The sequence below is a fragment of the Balaenoptera acutorostrata genome, chromosome 2 (genome assembly GCF_949987535.1).
Source record: "Balaenoptera acutorostrata chromosome 2, mBalAcu1.1, whole genome shotgun sequence".
Classification (NCBI taxonomy): domain Eukaryota; kingdom Metazoa; phylum Chordata; class Mammalia; order Artiodactyla; family Balaenopteridae; genus Balaenoptera; species Balaenoptera acutorostrata.
In genome coordinates, this window is record NC_080065.1 from 131,065,506 (window position 1) to 131,086,313 (window position 20,808).

The following is a 20,808-nucleotide window of genomic DNA, read 5'->3' on the forward strand; positions in this document are numbered from 1 at the left end:
AGAGAGACAGAGAGAGAGAGAGAGGGAGAGGACAAATAGAGGTGATATACCTTCTGACGCCACCCCACCCCCAGTATTCGCCTAGCCAGTCATTTGCTGCCAGCATCAGCAAACAGCACTAAAAAAAGAATAAGGTCACCTTTGAAAGACCCTGGGAGAATGTGAGCACAGTCAAATTGGGAAAGCACTTAACTATTCTGGGCTATCAGGACACACTGCTTACCCAGCTCCCACCCAAGCTGCTGTCAGCCGCCACATTGCTGATATCTCTGTCATACAATTCCCCAGATGGATCCCTGCAGAGACCCGTCCAGTCAGGGGTCCCCACCCTCGTGGTGGGCTCCCTCAGACGCAACCCCACCATGGTCGTCCAGCCTCAGCAGTTCCAATTCTACCAGCCACAGGGGGCCCCCTCCTCAGCCTCGGCGGTGGTGGCGGAGATGGGACCCAAGCCCACTGCCACTGGGGAGCCTACCCTCACGTGCGTCAGCAGGGGCAGCGACACCAGGATCCACTCAGCAGCCAGTTCCCTCATCATGGAAGGCAAAGAAATCCTCGCCAGGAGTGAGCCTCTACCAAAACTGCCTGCATCTCCCCCGCCATCCATCCTGGTGAAACCAGAGAACTCAAGAAATGGCAGCGAAAAGGTAGGAGTAGGTGACATTAGGGGGGCCTGATTCTTTAGACCCCTAACTTTGCACAGTGTCCCAGCTCCTGAGATTTCACCGTAAATGGACGAGGAATCAAAATTGCAGCCTCCAAAGAATCCTCGCACACCACCCCCCTTCCATATCCTCACATCACCCGCACCCTCCCCAGACATGTTACTGAATCTCCTTTAGGCTTCCAGAGGATTTTATACATCCTTCTTTCGAGGCCCAGAGGCAACTTGGAAAAAACACGGCTTTGGCATCAGACACAATCTTGATTTGAATTCCAGCTGTGCTGCTTGCTAGCTGGTGACTCTGGTTAAAACACTTCACCTTTCTGAGACTCTTTTGCCTAATCTGTAAAATGGCGGTAAGAAGAGTAATAGCCTCATAGGATTGGAGAGGAGTTAAATGAGTAAAGTACTTACGTAGGGCTTGATACGTACTCGTTCACAGTATAGAAGAGGCAACTGAGGCACAGGAGAAGGTAAGTGACTTAGTAAGGTCACACTGAGTTATAACTACTCCAACAACTGTTATCGGGACCTTTGCGGTTATCAGTTATCGGTTCTAGGGCTTTTCCCACTAGAAGTCATAAGAGTTTTTGCAAAAGTGTTATGTTCTCAACAATATGCTTGAGGCAGGGACGGAGGAGGTGACGTGAAGAAAATTAGGTGACTGTTATCTTTTAGTGTATTGAACATCACACCACCACCATTACTATCACTATCACCACCACCATCACCACCATCACCACCATCACCCATTTCCCTCCAAATGGAAAGATGGTGTGGTTTCCTCCTCTTTGTTAAGCATTTACTAAATGCTAACGACCTAGCAGGCACTGTGCTGAGTACTTCACATGTCCTATCTCATTTAATTCTGACAACAACCTTCTGATGTAGCTATAATTATTATTGTCATCCTCATTTAAAAATGAGGACATGAAGGCTTATGGAGTTAAAGTACATGACCCAGAAGCACACAGCTGACACACATGAGTGTCTGGAGTAGAATCGAGATCTGACACAAAAACTCATGCTCTTAATGTTAAGCTATAAGCTTGCAGGGAAAGGCATTTGGAAAAAGCTAGTGTTAACTGATATAAATGTTGAGAGTTCTTCTTCTGAATTACGGTATTCAAATAATTCAAAGTTTTCCAGACCCCACTTGTCAATTACCCCCAAGCCATTAGATGCAGCCCTCAAACTGTGTTTAGTAAGCGCCCAGACCTCTGCTGGACATGGTAAGGGTCAAAAGTATGAAGACATTTGGATGTCTTCATTTGGAAGACATTTGGTCTCCCACTCACCTTTCAATCCCAAGACACTGGGATTGAATTTCACTGAAAAAAAAAAAAAAAAGATTTCTGAGCAGTAGCACAGAACACTTTATTAACCTCTAAGACAGGGAATGGCCAAAGTAAAACCTAATATACAAGATCTATAACAGGCTAGGAAAGAAGGGAGAGGGGAAGGGCTTATGCAAACATCAGATCATTGACTCCCACATAAAGCGGGGCCTGCTAATCAGCTCCAGGCAATTGCTGCCAGAATGGGGCACAGGCCCCAGTGTGCCTGCACTTTGATTATCTTAAGGGACATATAAAATGCTGATTTTTATATGCATCTCCCAATTTTTGTGTGTTAGCCACTAAATCAAACTCCCAGACTTTGTGCAGACTCTATTCAGTCAGCAGCGTTCAGCTGTCTACCTCTGGTCTGAGGATTTATGAAGGAACTCTCTGGATGGAGTCAGCAGGGAGGCCTTACTGGCAGGTGGAAAGGAGAGAGGGGAGGGGAAGGACCCTATTCTCAGGTAGGTGGTTGTCCCCCCTATTTCTAGTGGCTAATTCCCAGTCGTTCTTCAGTTCTCGACTGAAATAACTCTGCCTCTAAGAGGCCTTCTCCGACAAGCCCCGTTCCAGCTTCAGTTGGATACTCCTCCGCATTCCTCAGCATCTTCTGCTTCCCCCGCGGTGGCACTGGCTATCACTGTCATTTGTCAGGGCGGTTTTGTTCACTCTTGGCTTCACAGCACCTGATAGAGTGGTGAGGCATGGTCGACACTCATGACAGACACAAGTATTTGCTGGATGAACACGTGAATGAGGCATTCCAGGAAGGGACGAGTGTAGAGAAACAGCATGAACCAAGTCCCAGGGGGAAATAGCACAGGTCCCCCACTCACCTATGTCCCTTTGCTCTCCTCTGTCTTACAGCAAGTCAAAACCGTGAGGTTTCAGAATTACAGCCCTCCTCCCGCCAAACATCACACCTCTGGGAAGCCTGAACAAGCAGCCACCCCGAAGGGGTCCCAGCCTGAAGCAGCCCCCTTGGGCCCAGAGATGACCGTCCTATTCGCCCACCGAAGCGGCTGCCATTCTGGACAGCAGACAGACCTCCGGAGGAAGTCAACTTTTAGCAAAACCATGACCCCAGCGCCCACTGCCTCGGCCACGCAGACCGTGTTTCCCAGCAAATGAATCTACAGGTGGCTTTTCCTAGACCCCAAAGAGGTGAATTGCATTTAAATACAGTATGCCTCCACTGAGGGCGTCCTGCCATTCTTTGGGGACTCGAGCATGGGTCCTTGTTCTGCCCACTTTACCTCCAGGAAAGGACAGGTGGGAAAGGACAGGTGGCAGTGGGGATTCCTGCCCTGGCTGGGAAGATAGACTAGGTGACCTTTCAAACGTAATGATTCAATGTAGCAAGGCCACTACCCAGACCAAGGAATGGGAGCTCATCCTGCCCACTCTATTCCCCGGCGTGGAGTGTGCAGCCTCTCATCCTCTGGGTTCTGTGTAGAATTTCTATGATGTTATCAAAGGGGCTTCAGCCAGGTGGGTCACAATGGTGGAATGCTGGCATTACTTCTTTGACCTCAACATCTTAGAACAGCTTCTGCCATTTTCTGGGACCTAGACACCAGCCACTAGTAGCCCCCATATCTTTGTCCCTCCATCAAGTCATAATCCTGGCTGCCAAGGGAGAATTTCTGGGAAGGGTGTGAGACGGATACTTCGAACATTCCAAGAACACTGTAAACCAAAGAGAGTCAGCTTCCTGGCTTTGCTCCAAACAAGGTCAGAGAGAAAGCTGACTATTGTCATACTTTAAGCTTCTCAATCTGTTTGCCCACATATAATCCTACACGATAGATAAGCAGGAATCACGTACTTGTGGAGAGGGTCTTGTATGGTGTTAATGGACAATTCATTCATTCTGGCTGTAGTCTGACTTCCCCAAGAAAACACAGCATGCTTAGAAACAACTTGGTAAGGGGTTTGAGTTTAGATATACATTCTGTTTGCATTGCAACAGTCTTTACTTTCACTGATTTCTTCTATTTGGGGCAGACTAGCTGTTTCACCAGGTTGCAGAATAAGGCAACAATGTCATTGAGAAGATGCCAATCCATGGCTGGGGTGAGGGTGCCTTCTAGAGGAAAGTTTCTATAAAAAGGGACTCGACAATAAGGTTGGAGAGGAAAAGTGGGTAAGAAGGAGGAGAAAGGGAGAGTGAAGAAAATATGGAGAGAGTGGGGAGGTGACGAGAGTGAGAGAGAAAGAGGATTAGGAGAAGTGTCAGCGAAGAATATAAAAGAGTTGGAGAGAAGCCTTGACATTCTTGACAGGTGGGGAAAGAAGGATGGAGTCTGCAAAAGTAGGGGACCCCACTAAGATGGGGCTGAAGTGAGCGGGACCAGCCAGGCAAAGCCTTGTAAACGGGGGTAGAAGAGCATCCCAGGGAGTGGAGGCAATGCTGTAAGACAAATCATTAATTCTCATTTAACTTAATTGTTGTGATTTAACATTTATTGCATGCCCATCAATGTGGGCACTTTAGTGCATAAATGCCATTTGCTACTAAGCCTGGATGTCATTAAAAAAAAAAAAAGGCAGGTCTAATTAGACCTTCTCCCTGGACAGTCCTTGAAGATCCTGGGATTAAAAACATCCATATTTTACGTACCAACCACACACTTGGCAAATTGAATTGTCAAGACTTTTCCAGACCTTAAAAAAACAAAAACAAAACCATAATCCTGCCAAGGAATACTGCACCTGTGTCAGACCTTTGGGGTTGGTAGAGCCAATGTGGTCACATGCCCTGGTGTTTCTGTGTGATAGTGACCCATGTCTATTCCACAAAATCGTCAGGCCCAACTGCATGACTCAATGAGCTGAATATAGTAATCCAGATGGAGAAATGGGGAAAAGTCATAAAGACAGGCAGGCATTGTATGATTTGTCAAAATATGAGTACTTACACCTCGTATTTACCCCAAAAAGCACTCTCGGTGAGTTAATGAGTTTAGCAATCTACACCCAGAGTGGCAGATACATGGCATGCCCAGCCAAGCAAACATTTAGTCTGTGCCTCAGTAGCAATGGAGCCAGTTAATTTTTAACGGTTGTGGCTGAAAAGCAGGTTGTTTGGGCATAACGAAGATACAATCCATACCCTCCAAATGAAACAGAATATTCTTCCCATTGTCCACGATCTCTATAGAGTAACCTCTCTGAGAAATGTAAACAACATCAGAGGCTGGCCATCCCCATTCCATCCAGCCTTCTTCCCCCATGCCCAGCATCAGACTCACTCCCTCCCAAACCAAATCCCATCTCTGCAGAGACATATGAGGATTTGAAAGGGGCAGTACAAGTTGAATTCACTGGGCACTGCCCATCATTCATTCCACCACCATGTTTCAGATATTTCTATGAGCTGGGTACTGCAATGAGAACAAGAGATACATCCTCTCCTATAATGTCCACCATAACCTTATAAGGCAAGTACAATTGTCCCCATTTTAGAGCCAAGGAAACTGAGGCTTGAAGGGTAACCACAGACAGTAACAGAGCGAGTTTGATAGCTGCCCTCACCCTGAGTTCAGGCTATGTAACTTCAGAGCCTAACTTGGGACTATGCTACGTGAACCAAGAGACCATCCTTGATGTCAGGCCACTGAGTTCAAACTGCAAGGAGGTGGCATAATGCAGTGGTTACAATTGCAGGCTCTGCTGCACAAAGACGGGGTCCAAATCTTCATTTACCATGTGCTAGCTATGTGATGCTGGGCAAGTTACTTAACCTGTCTGAGCCTTGTCTTCTTAAATAGGAATGATAATAGAGCAAACCTCACTGGGCTACTGTAAGGGTTAACTGAGGTAATAAAGTGACTGGAACCGTGCCGGCACATAGTGAACACCTGATAAATGTTAGCCTTGAATGTTCTTAAGGAAGCAGGCCATGGAAATTCCAGGTGAGAAAGTCTAAAACAAGGGCCTGCCCAGGGCTGTGGTGCTAAAAGGAGACCAAGTAGCCTAGTCATGGAGGTCACGACACAGTCTGAGTCCTGAAGGACAAGAAAGAGTCAGGCAGACAAAGGGGTGGGAGAAAGGGTGCCCAAGCAGGGAAAGAAGCATTTGGCAATGGGTTTAAATGTAGCAATCAAGCCAAGTTCTCTTGTACCTAAGTACAGAGGAATCTACTTCTTTGTGGAACATTCCCAGGATCCCAGTTGGATCCCTAGCACCTCACGTCTGAAGCCAGATATTCCATCCTGTGAGAGCTCCATCCCCTCAGCTAAGACTCAGAGTCCCTAGAAGAGGTGCCCCTTCACCCCGTGATCAGGCCTGACACCTCAGTGCTAGGAAAGCTGCGGAGGGTAGGCTCTTCCCGGGGGCGGGGGCAGAGAGCAGGGGGGACATCTGAGAGGTGAAGGAGGGGCGCAGCCAGCTGAGGACAGACTCTGAGGGCCACACCTAAGGAAATGGTGGAGTCGCACTTGACTTGAGCAGCATCAAGGTCCTCACTTAAAACTTGTCTCCTTCCCTTCTCGCGTGGGACCAGCTACACCTCCTCCACCCTACCCCCTCCCACACACAGAGCTTTTGGAGCAGGAAGAGTTTAAAGCAACGCCCTACCTGTGACTTGGTGAGATGCAGAGCTGACTCACTGACTTCCAGCTTCCCTTGACAATTCGGAAGGTCCGTCCACACCAGGCCCGCGCTCCCGACTGGCAGCCATCTGGTGGGGCTGCAATTGCCGTGAAACGGACATGCGCTCGTCAATTTGCCCCGCAGCCCCAGTAGCCTGCTTCACTCACTCACGACCTGCACCTGAAGTGGACGTGTCCCCCTAGAGACCGTGTGCTTGACTTCATCTCCCAGAGGCCTCATAAACCCCTTGAAAGTTAGAGCTGGATTCTTAGACATCCACCGATCCAGGCACACAGGTCTCAGGAGCATAGCGGGCCGAGCCAGGGCCCAACATGGTGTCACTCAGTAGTTTTGAGGTGGGGACTAGGCATCTGCGCTTTCAACAAGCTCCCCAAGTGATCCTGAGGCACATAAAGTATGAGAATCAAATTCACCTTTCTCATGTGATATAGCAGAGCTGACATTTGGATCTGACATTCAGCAGGAGTCAGGGCCTCACTGGTTGTTAATATATTGAAATCGTCCTGTACTGATCGGTGAATAGCAGATGCTCTGAGCTCCCCAAGACCGTTCCCCCCTCCCACACCCTGGCCCTTTCTCCATGTCATCCTCCCCATCGCTCTCCCATCCAACAGCTAAAAAGCTAAGGCCAGCTGCAGCTGAGACCTCCAGCAATAAAGCCCTTCTTCATGCTGATTGGCTAGTGCCTATGCCATACTGATTATTAAATATCTTGGCTGTTAACCTATTATACAGAATAAGGCCCAGAGGTTGACAGCACTGCTGTCAAACCTGACACTCTTCCCAACCCCCATCCTGGCCACTGTTCATCCCCCGACAAGCACCTTCATCAGGCCCCTAGCTTAGGAAAGCAGCTGACTTGGAGGATGCATTTCCATGCCTACTCACCTACCTTTTTTGGCTAAGAGTTTCATAGGCATAAGTAATACACTTCAGCTTCCCAGCTCCTCTGGCATCATGTTGGCAGGTATGGAAGCACATAATTTGCTTCAATAAGATGAGCAGGCCTCCATCTTGATCCTCTCCCCAGCCCCTATTCACACAGGCAGCCCCACAGCCTCTGACTCCCTTCCTAGAAGTGAGAAGCTGAACAGGTAGAATAACGAGGGCCTCTCAAGCCTCTCCAGCTGGGAGCAAGTGCTTAACAAGCTGGGCTCTCCTGGGGCAGCAGCTGCTGCCACTGATGCTTCTCTTGCTTAGTCTTGAGAGTAAAGACTCCAGTTCCCCCTTGGGCTGAGTGAAAGGAGTGTTAGCACTTACAGAAACCTCTTAGGTGAGCCTGAAAGGCAGTCACCTAGGGGAATGTGTTTGGCAGGCAAGACTAAGCCAGAGGAGTTAACTCCAGAGACCCCTGCAGCAGGTTGGTGTCCCTGAGGATAAATCTCACAAGGACTTTTTGCTTGAAATAGAGCAATGTTAAATGATGATCAAAGCCACCTGCTCTTGGCCAGGCCGTAGTATTGTGTCCTAGACCAGAACAGAAACAAAATGTTCCCAGGAGGCCCTTCTGCCTATTGACCTGTACTTTGACAAATGGAATGCAGCAGAGGTGGGATCAAAGATGATAGGATGGAGGAGCATTAGATTCACCCATCCAACCATCCATCCATTCATTCAACAACAGCTAATTCATCACGTACTCTGGACCAGGCTCTATGAGAAGCAACAGGAGTAAAGTAGTTACCAGGATAGATAAAAACACATATGGCCTTCACAGAATGTTGTTTCTTATTACTTTTTTCTGGATTTGGGGCTCCTTTCTGCTTTTATAATTAAATGTTCTATAGAAATATATAGGATCATAAAACCAATAACCATATATCTACCACCTAGCTTTTTAAAAAATAATTGAAACCTGCTGTGTGCTTCTCCCAGTCCCATTCCTTCCTTCCCCACCTCCCCACTTCCTTCACAACCACTATTCTGAATTCCATGCTTATCCTTCCCTTGTAAATTTCCCACTCATGTACCATATGGAACTCTGAGTGCAGCTCATAGAGGTACTCAGTAAGCAGTAGTCAAAGCAAATATTGCAACCCGGGGCCAGAGATACCCTGCCTGAATATTTGAACTCCCATCTGGCTTCTGTCACTGGGACTCTAAAGCTTTGATTCATTGCTGGGTATTGAGATTTTGATGCCCCAGCATGTCTGGTTTTGAGAAGTTTGAGTTTAAAGGGGTTTTTACAAGAATTCTTCCAAGTACAGCTGTTTTAGGAGAACTTGTTGCTCCTGAAGAGAGAAAATATGGGTTGTGGCTATGCCTGCATTGTTTGAGTACAGGGTTTTCTAGCTAGCTCTCCTCTGGGCCTTGCCTGGAGCCTCTGGGTAGCCAACTGCAAACACCAGAGTAGGTCCTCAACTTCTGAAACTAAAACAGATCTTGCTGCTGCCGCCACCAAATTCTTATAAGAACCCCGTGAAGAGTGCAGAGAAAACTTACTTTTGTCCCCAGACTACAGATCAAAAAGCTGAGACTCAGGATGTTTCAATGCCTTGATTAAGGTCACATAATTAGTTTGAGATGGAAGGGAGACTACTGATTCTTCATCCAGCAATAATTGTCACCATTTACTGAGCACCTGCTGTGTACCAAGCACTGCACATGCATTATGCCATCCAACCCTACCCAACCCTATGAGGGCAGGCACTGCTGTTATTCCATTTTAGGGATTAGAATTATGACTCAGAGGTCAAATGACCTGTCCAAGGCAACAAGAACTAGAACCCAGGACTCTAAGTCCAAACCTTAATCTTAAATCACCACGTCCCTCTTCTTCAATAGCAACTGTAAACACATAACATGGTTGAGGTTGGAGAGGTTGCACAAATGTGTGTGTGCTGCTGAGACCACAGGGATGAGGATGGAGATGGGGGTGGGGAAATGGTTTAACTCAGGGGGTCAAGCCCTCCCAGAGAATAAGTATTGGGTTGGCCAAAAACTTCGTTCAGGTTCTTCCATAACATCTTACAGAAAAACCCAAAAGGACTCTTTAGCCAACCCATACAAGGGTCTTATCATCCAAGAAGTAGGGGTGGGAAAGAAGGTGACTGAGAGTGTTCTGTACAGAGAAATCCAAAGAACAAATCTACGCCTGCTGCAAGGGCAACCAGACGCAGCCCAGCGACTTGAAAAAGAACCAAAGCTTGCAATGTGGTTCTGGATCACTGACATCAAAACACAATGATTATTTTGCATTCCCTAGATCTCTCCCTCTTCTTGAGTTTACTTCCTCTAAAGGATATAGAGTCCAGAAGAAGGGGAATATGATGTCCAAAATGACCCCCACTTTCATCTTCTCTGTGGGAACAAGAGGGCTCAGAGAGCTGACACTTTCCAGTGTTCCATGCTGGTATTTTTCCAAAGTTCAAAGGCAATTGCTTTTGGGGGTGGGGGTGGGGTAAATACACACCCACAGATGCAAGCTAATTATGCAGATAGGGTCACTGCTGGATGGACAAGAGCTGCAGCCTGGTAAGGACTAAAAGGATGCCAGCCAAGACCCAGGGAGAAAGGCAAAATGGATTCGCAAAGGTCATTTTGTGTATCCTTGGTTAATGCTGTTAGAATCAGTGCTAGGGTGACCGTCCGACTTGATGAAGGCCACTCGCAATGTCAGAGTTTGACCGCTGTCAGTCACACGTGTCCTGGAGGCCAGAGCCATCCTAATGTCCTTCCCATGAAAAGAACTCCCTGGACCATCTGAGAGGATTGTGAGAACTATTTGCAGTCGGGAGACTCTCACAAATAAGCAAAAGCAAGCGTGAATCAAAACATAAGGAGACAGCAAAAACGCCTGGAGGACCAAAGAGGAATTCAAATGAATATCACCTTCAAAGGGTTGTACCTGGATCCCTACCCCTTCCGCACCCAGTTCCTTGGGAGACGTTTTCCATCTCTGTCTAGGAGAGAGCCGGAGGGCCGCACTGCCTGAGGAGAACGTGTCGGTCACAGCTCGAGAGAGATGGCGCCGGCGTCCACGACAAAGGACAGAGCGGTCAGACAGCCGGAAGGCGCCATACTGTTCGGAACGGAAGGCTGAATTGTAGATTTCAGAACCACATTTCCAAATATTCCATCCTGCACATTCTATTTATAAACTGAATTCTTTTTTATGCTTACATTCTTTTCAGATTTGGCAAATTTGATAGCTTGGACCTTCTTCATGGAGACCTCCAGTAAAGGACTAAATTTTAAAACATCAATCAACAAGGATTTGGGGGTAGCTATTCTAGCTGTATTCCCAATCCACTAGAACTTTACAAGATATGGAGAAACAATATAATATAATAGCTAGGGTGATGGGTTTTGGAACCAAATCATCTGGGGTTTGGTCCCAGCTTGTCACTTCCTCGTTAGGTTTCCTTTGGCAAATGACTGAAGCAACTTGAGAAAGTTACACCACCTCCCTACACCTGCTTTCTCATCTGTAAAATGGGAATCAGAACCTCCACCTCATAGGGTTCTCAGCAGGATTAAACGAGATCATGCATGTACAGCTCTGATGGTGATACGGGGTACATCAAAGTGTTCAGTAAATGGTAGCTATTACCCATAAGTGGGAATGGAGGCACAATTCAAAAACGGAGTACAAGAAAGAGCTAGGCTCAGAAGCAAGAGCGGGGAGTAATGAAGGAGTGTTTCAGCTGTCAGGAGAGCTCCACTGAGGCGAAACCGATTCTGAAAGATGGCAGCATGGAGAAATGAAGAGGAAACTACCTGGGCTCTGGAATCACATGTCCCTGGGCTCAAATCCTGGCCCCACCACTTCTTGGCTGTCTGACCTTGGACCAAGTTAACTAACCTCTCTGAGACCTTCTTTACTCATCTGAAGAGTGAAAACAATAATCAACACTTCACAGAGTCATTGGGAAGATTAAGTGAGACAGATAGGCCAGATGCTGGCGTGCAGAAGGGACCCTAGCAGTGAATTTTGCAGTCATGACAAAGGCAGGTGATCAGGAGAAATGCTAAAATAAGAACAGAATCTTCTAACGACCATTCATTACACGGCTACTAAATGCCAGGGACTGAGCTAACCCCTTAGAGGGTCATTTACAGGGTGGTTAAAAGCACAGTGAGTCAAGGTGACAGGGATTCAAATCCAGGCTCTGCGTTTCCTCCCTGTGTGATCACGGGGAAGTCATTTAATCTTCCCAAACTTTAGTCCCCTTGCTTGCAAAATGCAGGTTCTAACTGTGCTTTCCTTGAGTGGTTTGGTGGGGATTAAAAGAGATAATGGGCATGAGGTCATTAGCACAGTGCCCAGCTCATAGAAAATGCTCTGTGACGTTAGCTATCATGACTGTTTACATGCCTTTTCTCATGTAACATTCACAACAATCCCATGAGTTGGGTGTTATTGTCCCCTATTTATAGATCAAACGGATCTGAGGCTCTGAGGATAAATCACTTGTCTAAGGTCACAGAAAGGAAGCAGTGGGGCTGGCTCTGTAAGACTAGAAATCTCAGCTTTTTTGTTCTCTTCACTTTTCAGATCAGCTGGTCAGTGGCACCAGGGTTGAGGAAATATGACAGTTATTTTTAAATGTATCTCATGCCATAACCCTCATCAGTCTTTTGTCTTCTGCTTGTCCCCATCACCTCACCTCCTCATCTGTTGAAGGTTTGAGGTTTAAGGTCGTCTGTGACCCTGAATGCAGCCAGTGAGCACCTTGGTGCTGCCCCTCTGGGGACTTACTTGCAGCTTCACAAGGTTGACAAGGTTTATGAAATGTCCATTCTGATTTGCAAATAGGTCTGACATGGACATGCTTCCAGCTGGCTGGTGATTTCGATAACAACCCCTCCTCCTCGGTGCTAATTGACAGAAATTAAATGTCCCTGGCACACTTTGTAATTCAGAAAATGCATGTGCTGATTAGTTAATCCCCTGCTGGACACGCCATTATGACCAAGGGGCTCCAGGCCAAAGTCCTAGCTCTCGCTCCATCTCCATTTAAAGTCACAGAATGTTTTCTTCCTGGGTAGAAATCAGTGTCACCTCATTCATTTATTCATTCATTTTCATTCAACAAATATTGATTGAGCATCTACTGTGTGTGAGGTTTTGTTCCATACAGTTGGGATACAGCAGTGAACAAAGCAAGTAATGTTCCTGCCTTCATGAACGGGAGTAAATGGTAAACGATTAAACACACAGGCTTGTTTCTATATGACAGATGTTATGAAGGAAACAAAGAGGTGGGACGGAGAATGGCTGGGGGGTATGCACTACATTGGGTAGGGTGGCCGGGAAAGGATTCTCCAAGGAGGTGAGATTTCAACTGAGATTTAAAGACTGAGAAGGAATCGGACATGCAGCATAGTGAGATGAAGAGGAACAAGTTCAAAGTGTCAAGGAAATTCATTCATTTATCAAACATTTTTGATCATACATTCAATATGTGTTGAATGAAAAATTGGAGAATAAATGAATCCTCTTTTTCCTGCCAAGAAGGACCTTCACAGGAAAGATGAACTTATGGGCGATGCCACAAGCTTAGAGGCAAGTTACTTCCATTTTCTCCAGCCCCGTTTCACCTCTCAAACAAGGGGCTTGGCTTAGGCACTAGCATTCCAGGACTGCAGGATCTTAAGTACTCACCTTCCAAAGGGACTGGCTGGCCCTCACAGCTCTTTAAAGCCATGACTCTGCAGCAAGCAAAAAGCAATCTCATTTTTCTAAGCAGTCAAAATGGTTGTTTCGAATTATGTAGACAAGGCATAAAACGTCATCTGCTTTGTTATCATTAGGATATATGTATTGAATTCCCACGCCCACTTACTCACTCCGAGAATGTTATTATTAGTTGCAAGTCTCCCTCTCCCCTTCCCTCCCTCCCTCCTCCTCCCCACCCCCCCACCTCCTTCATTCTCTTCCCCTCACCTTTCTCTGGCCTAGCAGTGGAGAGCCCAGGCTATAGAATCAGAACACTCATTGTACCTCAACTGTGACTCACTGTGTGACTTTGGGCGAGTCACTTCACCTCTCTGAGTCTCAATTTTCTCATCTATATAATAGGAAGGATAATAGAGGCCCTCTCATGACAATCATATAAAGTAAATACTGAGCTATTGTTGTCCTCATTTTGTGGATTAGGATGTAAAATTTTAAGAACTCTATTCAGGTTTTTAAGGCAAAAGAAACTCCAGCAACGAATGTGACCGTGAGCCAGTTTAATGATCTGTATCCACCTGTAGGGTTTTCCATTCTTTGAGATAATCAAGAACCAGGAACATAATAAATAGCCTTGAAGAGGTCTCTTAATTTATAGTAATACTTTTGAGCCAGCGATGATAGACAGACCCCCTGCCTTGTGCCAGACACTTTTATGTGCTTTACTTACATTGACTGATTTTAAAATCTCACTACAACCATACAAAGTAAATACTATTACTATGCCCATTTTACAGGTAAAGAAACTAAGACCTAGAGAGAGTAAATGGTTTCCATGGGGTCATACAGCTGGGACTTGGTGGAGCTTGGGAATAAACCCAGGCAATCGGACTCCAGTGGCTGCTGCTAGCTGCTTGCTGCCTCATTTAAGATGAGACACAAAAGCTTTCCTGCAGACATCAGGGTTTTCTACTTCAAGCAGACCTCTCCCCTGAGCGCTCAATAAACAAAGCATTACTACCTGCCTAATCCTAAAACCCCTGGCCTGTAGACACAGGACTGATAAGAGCTGCTACCCAGTACTGTACAACTGCCAGCCATAGGTAAATTCACACCTCCTGCCACTGATGGGATTTTTGAGTGTCCATTAAAATGTCAGTGGATCTTAGAGTTGAAGTTCTTTCTACATCATTTAGCACAACCTGGAAGATCAGATTCATGTGGCAGCTGGCCTTCCCGTGGCAGTTACTTCCTTATTACTTCCCTGTCCCTGCGCTCACCCTCAGAAATGCTACGTCACAATAAAGGTAGTTAAAGAGCTAACAAACCACCACTACTCCCTTGAGATCCAGAAGCAGTTGTCTCAAATCACCTTGCCTCCAGTCTCGGAGGGATATGCCCCCAGCTGCTGATGCCAGGCCTGATGTGCAGATCAAAGCAGCCATTTCCAGGCCCCCTGTGATAGCAACGGGTTGACCCATCTCCAAAGGCAGGTGCCCAGCATCAGTGCCGGTACCCACTTAGGCACAGGGAGGAGAAGCAGACTATGTCTAACACAGGTGTCTTCCCTTCTTAGGGCTAAAAGTTGTGAATAGCAGGCTGAAACTCCTGCCCGTGTTTGGGGGTGTACGATGGAGACAGCATAACTCCAAATCCTGTGTAACTTACTGTCATGATGGGACGCAGAATGCGTCCTCGTAATCACAGGCTTTCTATTCATTCCTGCTTCTCCCGTGGAATAGGAAGCAGCCACCTGGAGCCTCCCATGGCTCTTACTTGCTGTTATTCTGAGTGGAGCACGCCTGCAAAGGAGTAAGTCCTGTCTTGCATCGGCAGGCCCTGAGAGTGCAGAGAAGCTCAGCTGTTAGCCCAGACGTGGTTGCCTGCTTGAAAGCTCAGGCTCCTTCAGTGTACTTAGTCTCTGTAGCCACGATGCATGCTTCTGCCTTTGGAGAGGGGGGGTTTTGGTCAGACTCCCAAAACCGCTATTTCCCATAAACTTTGCTTGCAAGATCCAGCTGTCCTGTGCCACCCCGCAAAGAATGAACCTGTCTGTGATCATCATTAAAATTTCCCCAAAGACAAAACTGGCCTGTTAAATCAGCAGGAGTCCTTGGATAGGAAAGGAATCAGGCTCCAAAATGAAAGACATTGGGCAGGAGATGGAAAACTCCCTCTCCTACTTATTTCCCGTTTTACTGGGTTTTCATGGGAATTCACTCGTGGACAAACTCCGAGCCTGAGTCTTTTAGAAAGCAAATCTTTTTAAATGTTATTGGACCAATTTCCCATCATCCTTTTAGCTCTCTCCTGTCCCCCTTCAGCATGGTCAGTTGGGACTTCATTTGCACTCAGAAGGGCCAAGAGCCAAGCAGTGGCAGCAAAGTCACAGAGAGCAGCCAGCTCCTGTGATGCCCATCTAAACCGCCTGCCCTCACCTGGACAAGGGGCAGCTGCAAGTGCTGGCTGCACTTCCTTCTGGGCATCCTCAGCCTCGGGAAGAGAAAAGGCACCAGGGGCTAGGCAGGAAGGGGAGGACACTGGCTACATGTGTGGGGATGACAGGAATGCAGGTTGGGCTTGGAAATCAAAAATGAAATATTTGAGGCTTTGGAGACATTCTGGGGGCTCGTGAATTTTAACTTTATTTTTTAAATAATTTCAGACTTTTAGAAATGTTGCTAAAATAGTACAAGGAATTCCTGTGTACCCTTCAGAACTAGGTTCCCTAGATATTAACATTTTACTGTGTTTGTTTTGATCCTCTCTCTCTTTTATATATGCATATACGTATATATTAATTATTAAATTACAATTTAATATAAATTATATATATAATTTTTCTGAACCATTTGGAAGTAAGCTAAAAATCAAGTGCCCATTTTCCCTTAAACATTTCAGTGTGTATTTCCTAAACACAAGGGTGTTACATAATCACAATGCAATTACCAAAATCAGGAAATTAACATTGATATAGCACTATTAACTACTCTACAGATCTTATCCAATTGTCCTATTCTTTTCCTTTACAGAGAAAACAGATTTTGATGTCTAGGATCCCATCTAGGACCACGTGTTGCATTTGTCATATCTCTTTAGTTTCTTTTAATCTGGAACAGTTCCTCAAGATTCATTGTCTTCCGTGATCCTGGCATTTCAAAGAATATAGGCCATTTATTTTATAGAAAGTCTCTCAATTAGGCTTTGTCTGACATTTCTTCATCAGTAGATTCAGATTATTCATTTTTGGCAGTAATGGATGATAATCCTTACAAATAATCAAATAGGAATCCCTGAGTCCATACTACATAAAGAAATGAGGGAGAAGGAAAAGCTCTTCCTTACAGTAGAGTGCCAACTAAAAAATGTAGAAGGAATGATGGAATTTTTTAAAATCCCAGTTTGACAACCACTGCAGTAACAAATGGTTCGAGCAAAAGTCATCAATGGATATTAAAACTAGTGTATCAGTGTATCTCCTCAAAAGATACTTATTAATCACAAAGGGGAAAATACAATTTTATAGTGAAGAAAGCTGGTAGACAACCACCTTAACCAAAAGATCAAAGTTTTAGCATCCCCAGTAATGGGGAAGTAGATAGTGTGTACCTCCCGATATGACGAACAGAGGACACAACATCTCTTTTGTGAAATGAAAAGACAAATTCCTGCTCAAAAGACTTAAGAATTTTAAAGAACTATAGTTCTAACCAGGCTGCATTCACAATAGATTCTGAAATCCTTTTCCCCTTCACAGACCCCGCCTTCCCAGGAGGAGCTAGCAATAACCGGATACTGAAGAGAGCAAATCGTCTGCTTGAATGGAAACTGCTCGGTACAGAGCTGTGGACCATGTGATACTCCTTGGACATCAGGGATGGTACAGGAATACCAGTAGGCTGGCCTCCAAAACAGAAGGGTAATACGAGAAAAAGCAAATCTGTCTTCCCACAGTATCAATGGGTGGCGGGCCAGGTTGGAGAAAAGCACGTGAGTCACGTGCCGCTACAGGTTACACCAGACTCCTGGCCCTCCTGTTATTCTGTTCTGCTGTCAAAGCCAAACTTTGTCTTGCCAATTTCTCACACCTTGGCACCTAACTGACAAATGAAAAGACTGGACATCAAATGCCTCCCAACACTGTGTCTGGCCTATCGCTCCAGCTCAGATTTAGAGCAGTACAGGGGATGGCATAATATTCTCCTCTCAGGTGTTCAAGCCAGAGAGGCCAGTGCTTCTTCGCAACGTCCCCAGCCTTCACTCCCTCCCCTGACTGTGCATCCTGCATCACTCCACCACATCCACATTCTTTTCCATTCCAATTCCGTTCTGTCTTTCCACACTGACACTTTCTGATCCAGAGGGTTCTTGTTAGAATATACCAATCAAGGAAATAAGGACTTAGTATATAAATAATCGCAGACAAGAAACATGCATGATGTTATAAGAGAGATGCCACAGACTGCAGTGCTTACTGAGAGGCTACTGCAAGTCTAAAGATATAAAAATCAGTTATAACCATGCAGGCTTTTTTCTTCAGAAATAAGTCATCTTAAAGAAGTCAAAAGAAGATATTCTACCCCTCTTTTTCAAAAAAACTATAATTTAAAATATAAATTTTAAATTATCTGTGCTAACCTGAGAGAGAGATTGTACAGATAAATGAAATGCACAAATACCCCCAGACTCTTTGAGCCATGTGTTTTCATCTTCTCCCCCATCTTAAGACATCAATAAGAATTTCATTTCTAAAAGCACATGCCACCTTGATTATCAAAGACAATGACAGGAATGCAGCATGATTTGGATATGTATTGATAGACGGTTTTGAAGTTCAGTATCATAATTTTGCACTGAAGCATCCCCAGTCTTTCATCCAGTCCTGCTGGTAAGGAGCCAAGCCAAACTATGAGCTGAGTAAGGACTGTATTTTGTGGTTACAGAAATGTTTCCCTCTGTGTGAAGCTGTCACTTGCAGGGCTCAAACTGGCACCCGTGTCTTAATGGGATGACTAACTTAATGGACTTCTTAATCATAGCCTTCTCTTGGTTAACCCCAGGGGAAGGTGATAATAGGCAACAAGAAGCCCCACAGCATTGGCTTTATCTGCCAAGAGGTGAGTGAGAAGCAAGAAGTATGATGAGACCACAGGAAGGCCAATGTAGTGACAACACCTCCTTCTTACATGTGGTCCATGATGGTACTGCCAATTGTCAGTCATCCCTTTTCTCTGAACTACTGTGACTAAATGTTGGTTCCATTTCCTCTGGGATGAATTCGGGTTTGGCTGGCTCCTCATTAGCCTCAGGAGCAATGAATAGAGAGATGCTGCCTTCAGATTCTGGCATCTACTTGTTACAATCATGAGGCCTTACAACCCACCTATAGATAGGTTTCAAAGACTTCACTTGCCAGGGCAAAGTCATAGAGTGTCAGAGTTGGAAGGAATTTTAGTTTTATAGGTGATATACAGAAAGGTTAACTATAGGCAAGGTGTCCACACAAAAGCAAGTTGTGTAAGCTGGGTGGGGATGGGGGAACAACACAACTTTTAATGCCCAGAAACCATTAGACCACATTGGCTAATTATAGCTTTGTCCCCAAGGCCCTCTCGCTCAGACTTTCTTCTCCTTAGACTGGCTCCCCCCTCTCACATTTAGAATAACAAGAAACCACCACTCCTAATTTTACACTTGCTGTTTTTTCATCTCTGAGAACTTTCCATGTCTTATAGTTTCATGGAGGGTTTCATGAAGAGTTAGCTTTCCTTTGAAACTGCTTAGCCAAATAAACCAAATATTTTTTTCTAAAGCACAAAATGAAGACTATGATTTGTTCCCAGCCAAACTCAGAAGCGTACGAAAAGCTCCCCCATTTGCTAAAGTTTTCATCTCCAGACTGTGAGCTCCAGCATATATATTCCAAATTGTCATGGGTCAAAAAGTGCTGGAGGTGGTGGGAATGCAGCCAAGGATGAAGTAGAAAGATTAGAATGAGGTCAGCCCAGGAATGCACCGGAGAATAGTCTGCTAACCATGAAGTCTGAGTTTCATCTTCTGGAATTGTTGCTTCTTATTCCTGCATGCTGGGTCAGGGAGAGAGGGTGTTGTTTAGGGGGAAAAAGGAGGAAAGAGAAAATGGAAGAGGAGAAAAATTCACTCCTCCATGGAAGTATCAGCAGAAAATCTAAAGACTCTTGTGTCTCTGCTTCTTTTTTCAGTACAATGTTTTTAATAGACCAAAAGACAATCTTTATGACGTAATAGGTATGTGAATAATGTTTATGAAAAGGGTATATATAACATGTTAGTCATTATCAACTATTGTATAAATAAACCTTAGATATGTAAAATATATAAACATATAAAAATTATTTTATAGGGCAGTGGACACTTTTCATATCTTCGTTCCAAAAAATAGAGAGTTCCAGGGCTGGCATCTTATTCTTCATTAGTATATTGCACTGTAAAGCCAAAAGGTTTGGTGGGGTTTCATTTGTTTGTTTTCTGGTTTTGTAATTTGTAATAATCTGAATGGATTACTTTGAAATGTCTGTTGCATATGTGTTGGTATTGTTTGCCCACACGGAGTCATCAGAGATCCATCCCACATTTTGCATCCTGGAAAATCAAAAGTTTTCCAGTGAGAAGAAAAACACAGAGAAAAAGCCTCCACTGTTGGGTAACTCAGATTTGTACCACTGACAGCTTCTTGTAAGTCTGAGGAAATGGGAAGTTTAAGATCAAATTTGTTGTCTCTCACTTAAGCACTGGGCATTGGATAACTTCTCTGCTGGGAAGGAAGTACATATTTTTGTTAAGTTCTTTCTTCATGGACTTGACATGTTCTAGGGGAAACCAGAAGTCATGGCCCTAAGCCACCTTTCTTCAGGACCACTCTCCACCACCCGTTTTCAAAGAACCATCCACATATCAATTCTCTGATGTTCCGTGATTCATTGGCAGACTCAATGTTTTCAGAGCCCGGAGTTTTATTTGTTTGGGTTTGTGGCTCTAAAGAAGTGTTAAGTTTGCTCTACCACCGAGACCGATCAGAAGAAGCAAAGGGGAAAAGGGAGCTCCCTTGCTGGAGAGGTTCGCTTGCACCTCTGACCCCCTCTGACCACAGCCAAGAGAAGCACTGGGCCAGTAGCCGGTGCGTGAAATGTCATCTACTCTTCACGCAGTGAGGGGTCATCGTGTGAGAGTGGAGAGGTCACCCAAGTCTCCTTTGCCAAAAATGCATATTGTTCCCAGCTGTAAGCTTGTGAAGCACAATATGTGTTTTTGCATGAAACAATAAAAGAGGTTTATTTTCACTTAATAGACCCGTCCCTCAGGCCTGGTGTTTTCAGTAGCTGGCTTGGAGCAGGGAGTACTTTATCATGTATTAAATGTCAACATTGTGCATTTTATTGTTCCCAAAGAGCTTTGGCCCCTGGCAGCTGCCCTGGACATCCAAAAGGAGGGCTGAGAGGAGTCCTTCGTCAGACATGAATTGCTCAGTTTCAGTGGGGATGGCTGAGCGCGGGGGTGAGTGACACTTCCCCTCGATGCTGAGTTCACCA

General features: G+C 45.4%; 1 protein-coding gene across 1 annotated transcript in view; it reads left to right on the forward strand.

Moving 5' to 3' along the window:
- Positions 1-20,564, forward strand: part of SH3RF2 (SH3 domain containing ring finger 2) — a 137,762-nt gene extending 117,198 nt beyond the window's left edge. The window contains exons 9-11 of the mRNA XM_007194171.2: positions 289-647; positions 2,872-3,168; positions 16,998-20,564. Of these exons, the coding sequence (XP_007194233.2) occupies positions 289-647; positions 2,872-3,135 (623 nt within the window). The 3' untranslated portion in view covers positions 3,136-3,168; positions 16,998-20,564. The remainder of the gene's footprint in view (positions 1-288; positions 648-2,871; positions 3,169-16,997) is intronic.
- The last annotated feature ends 244 nt before the right edge of the window (positions 20,565-20,808 follow it).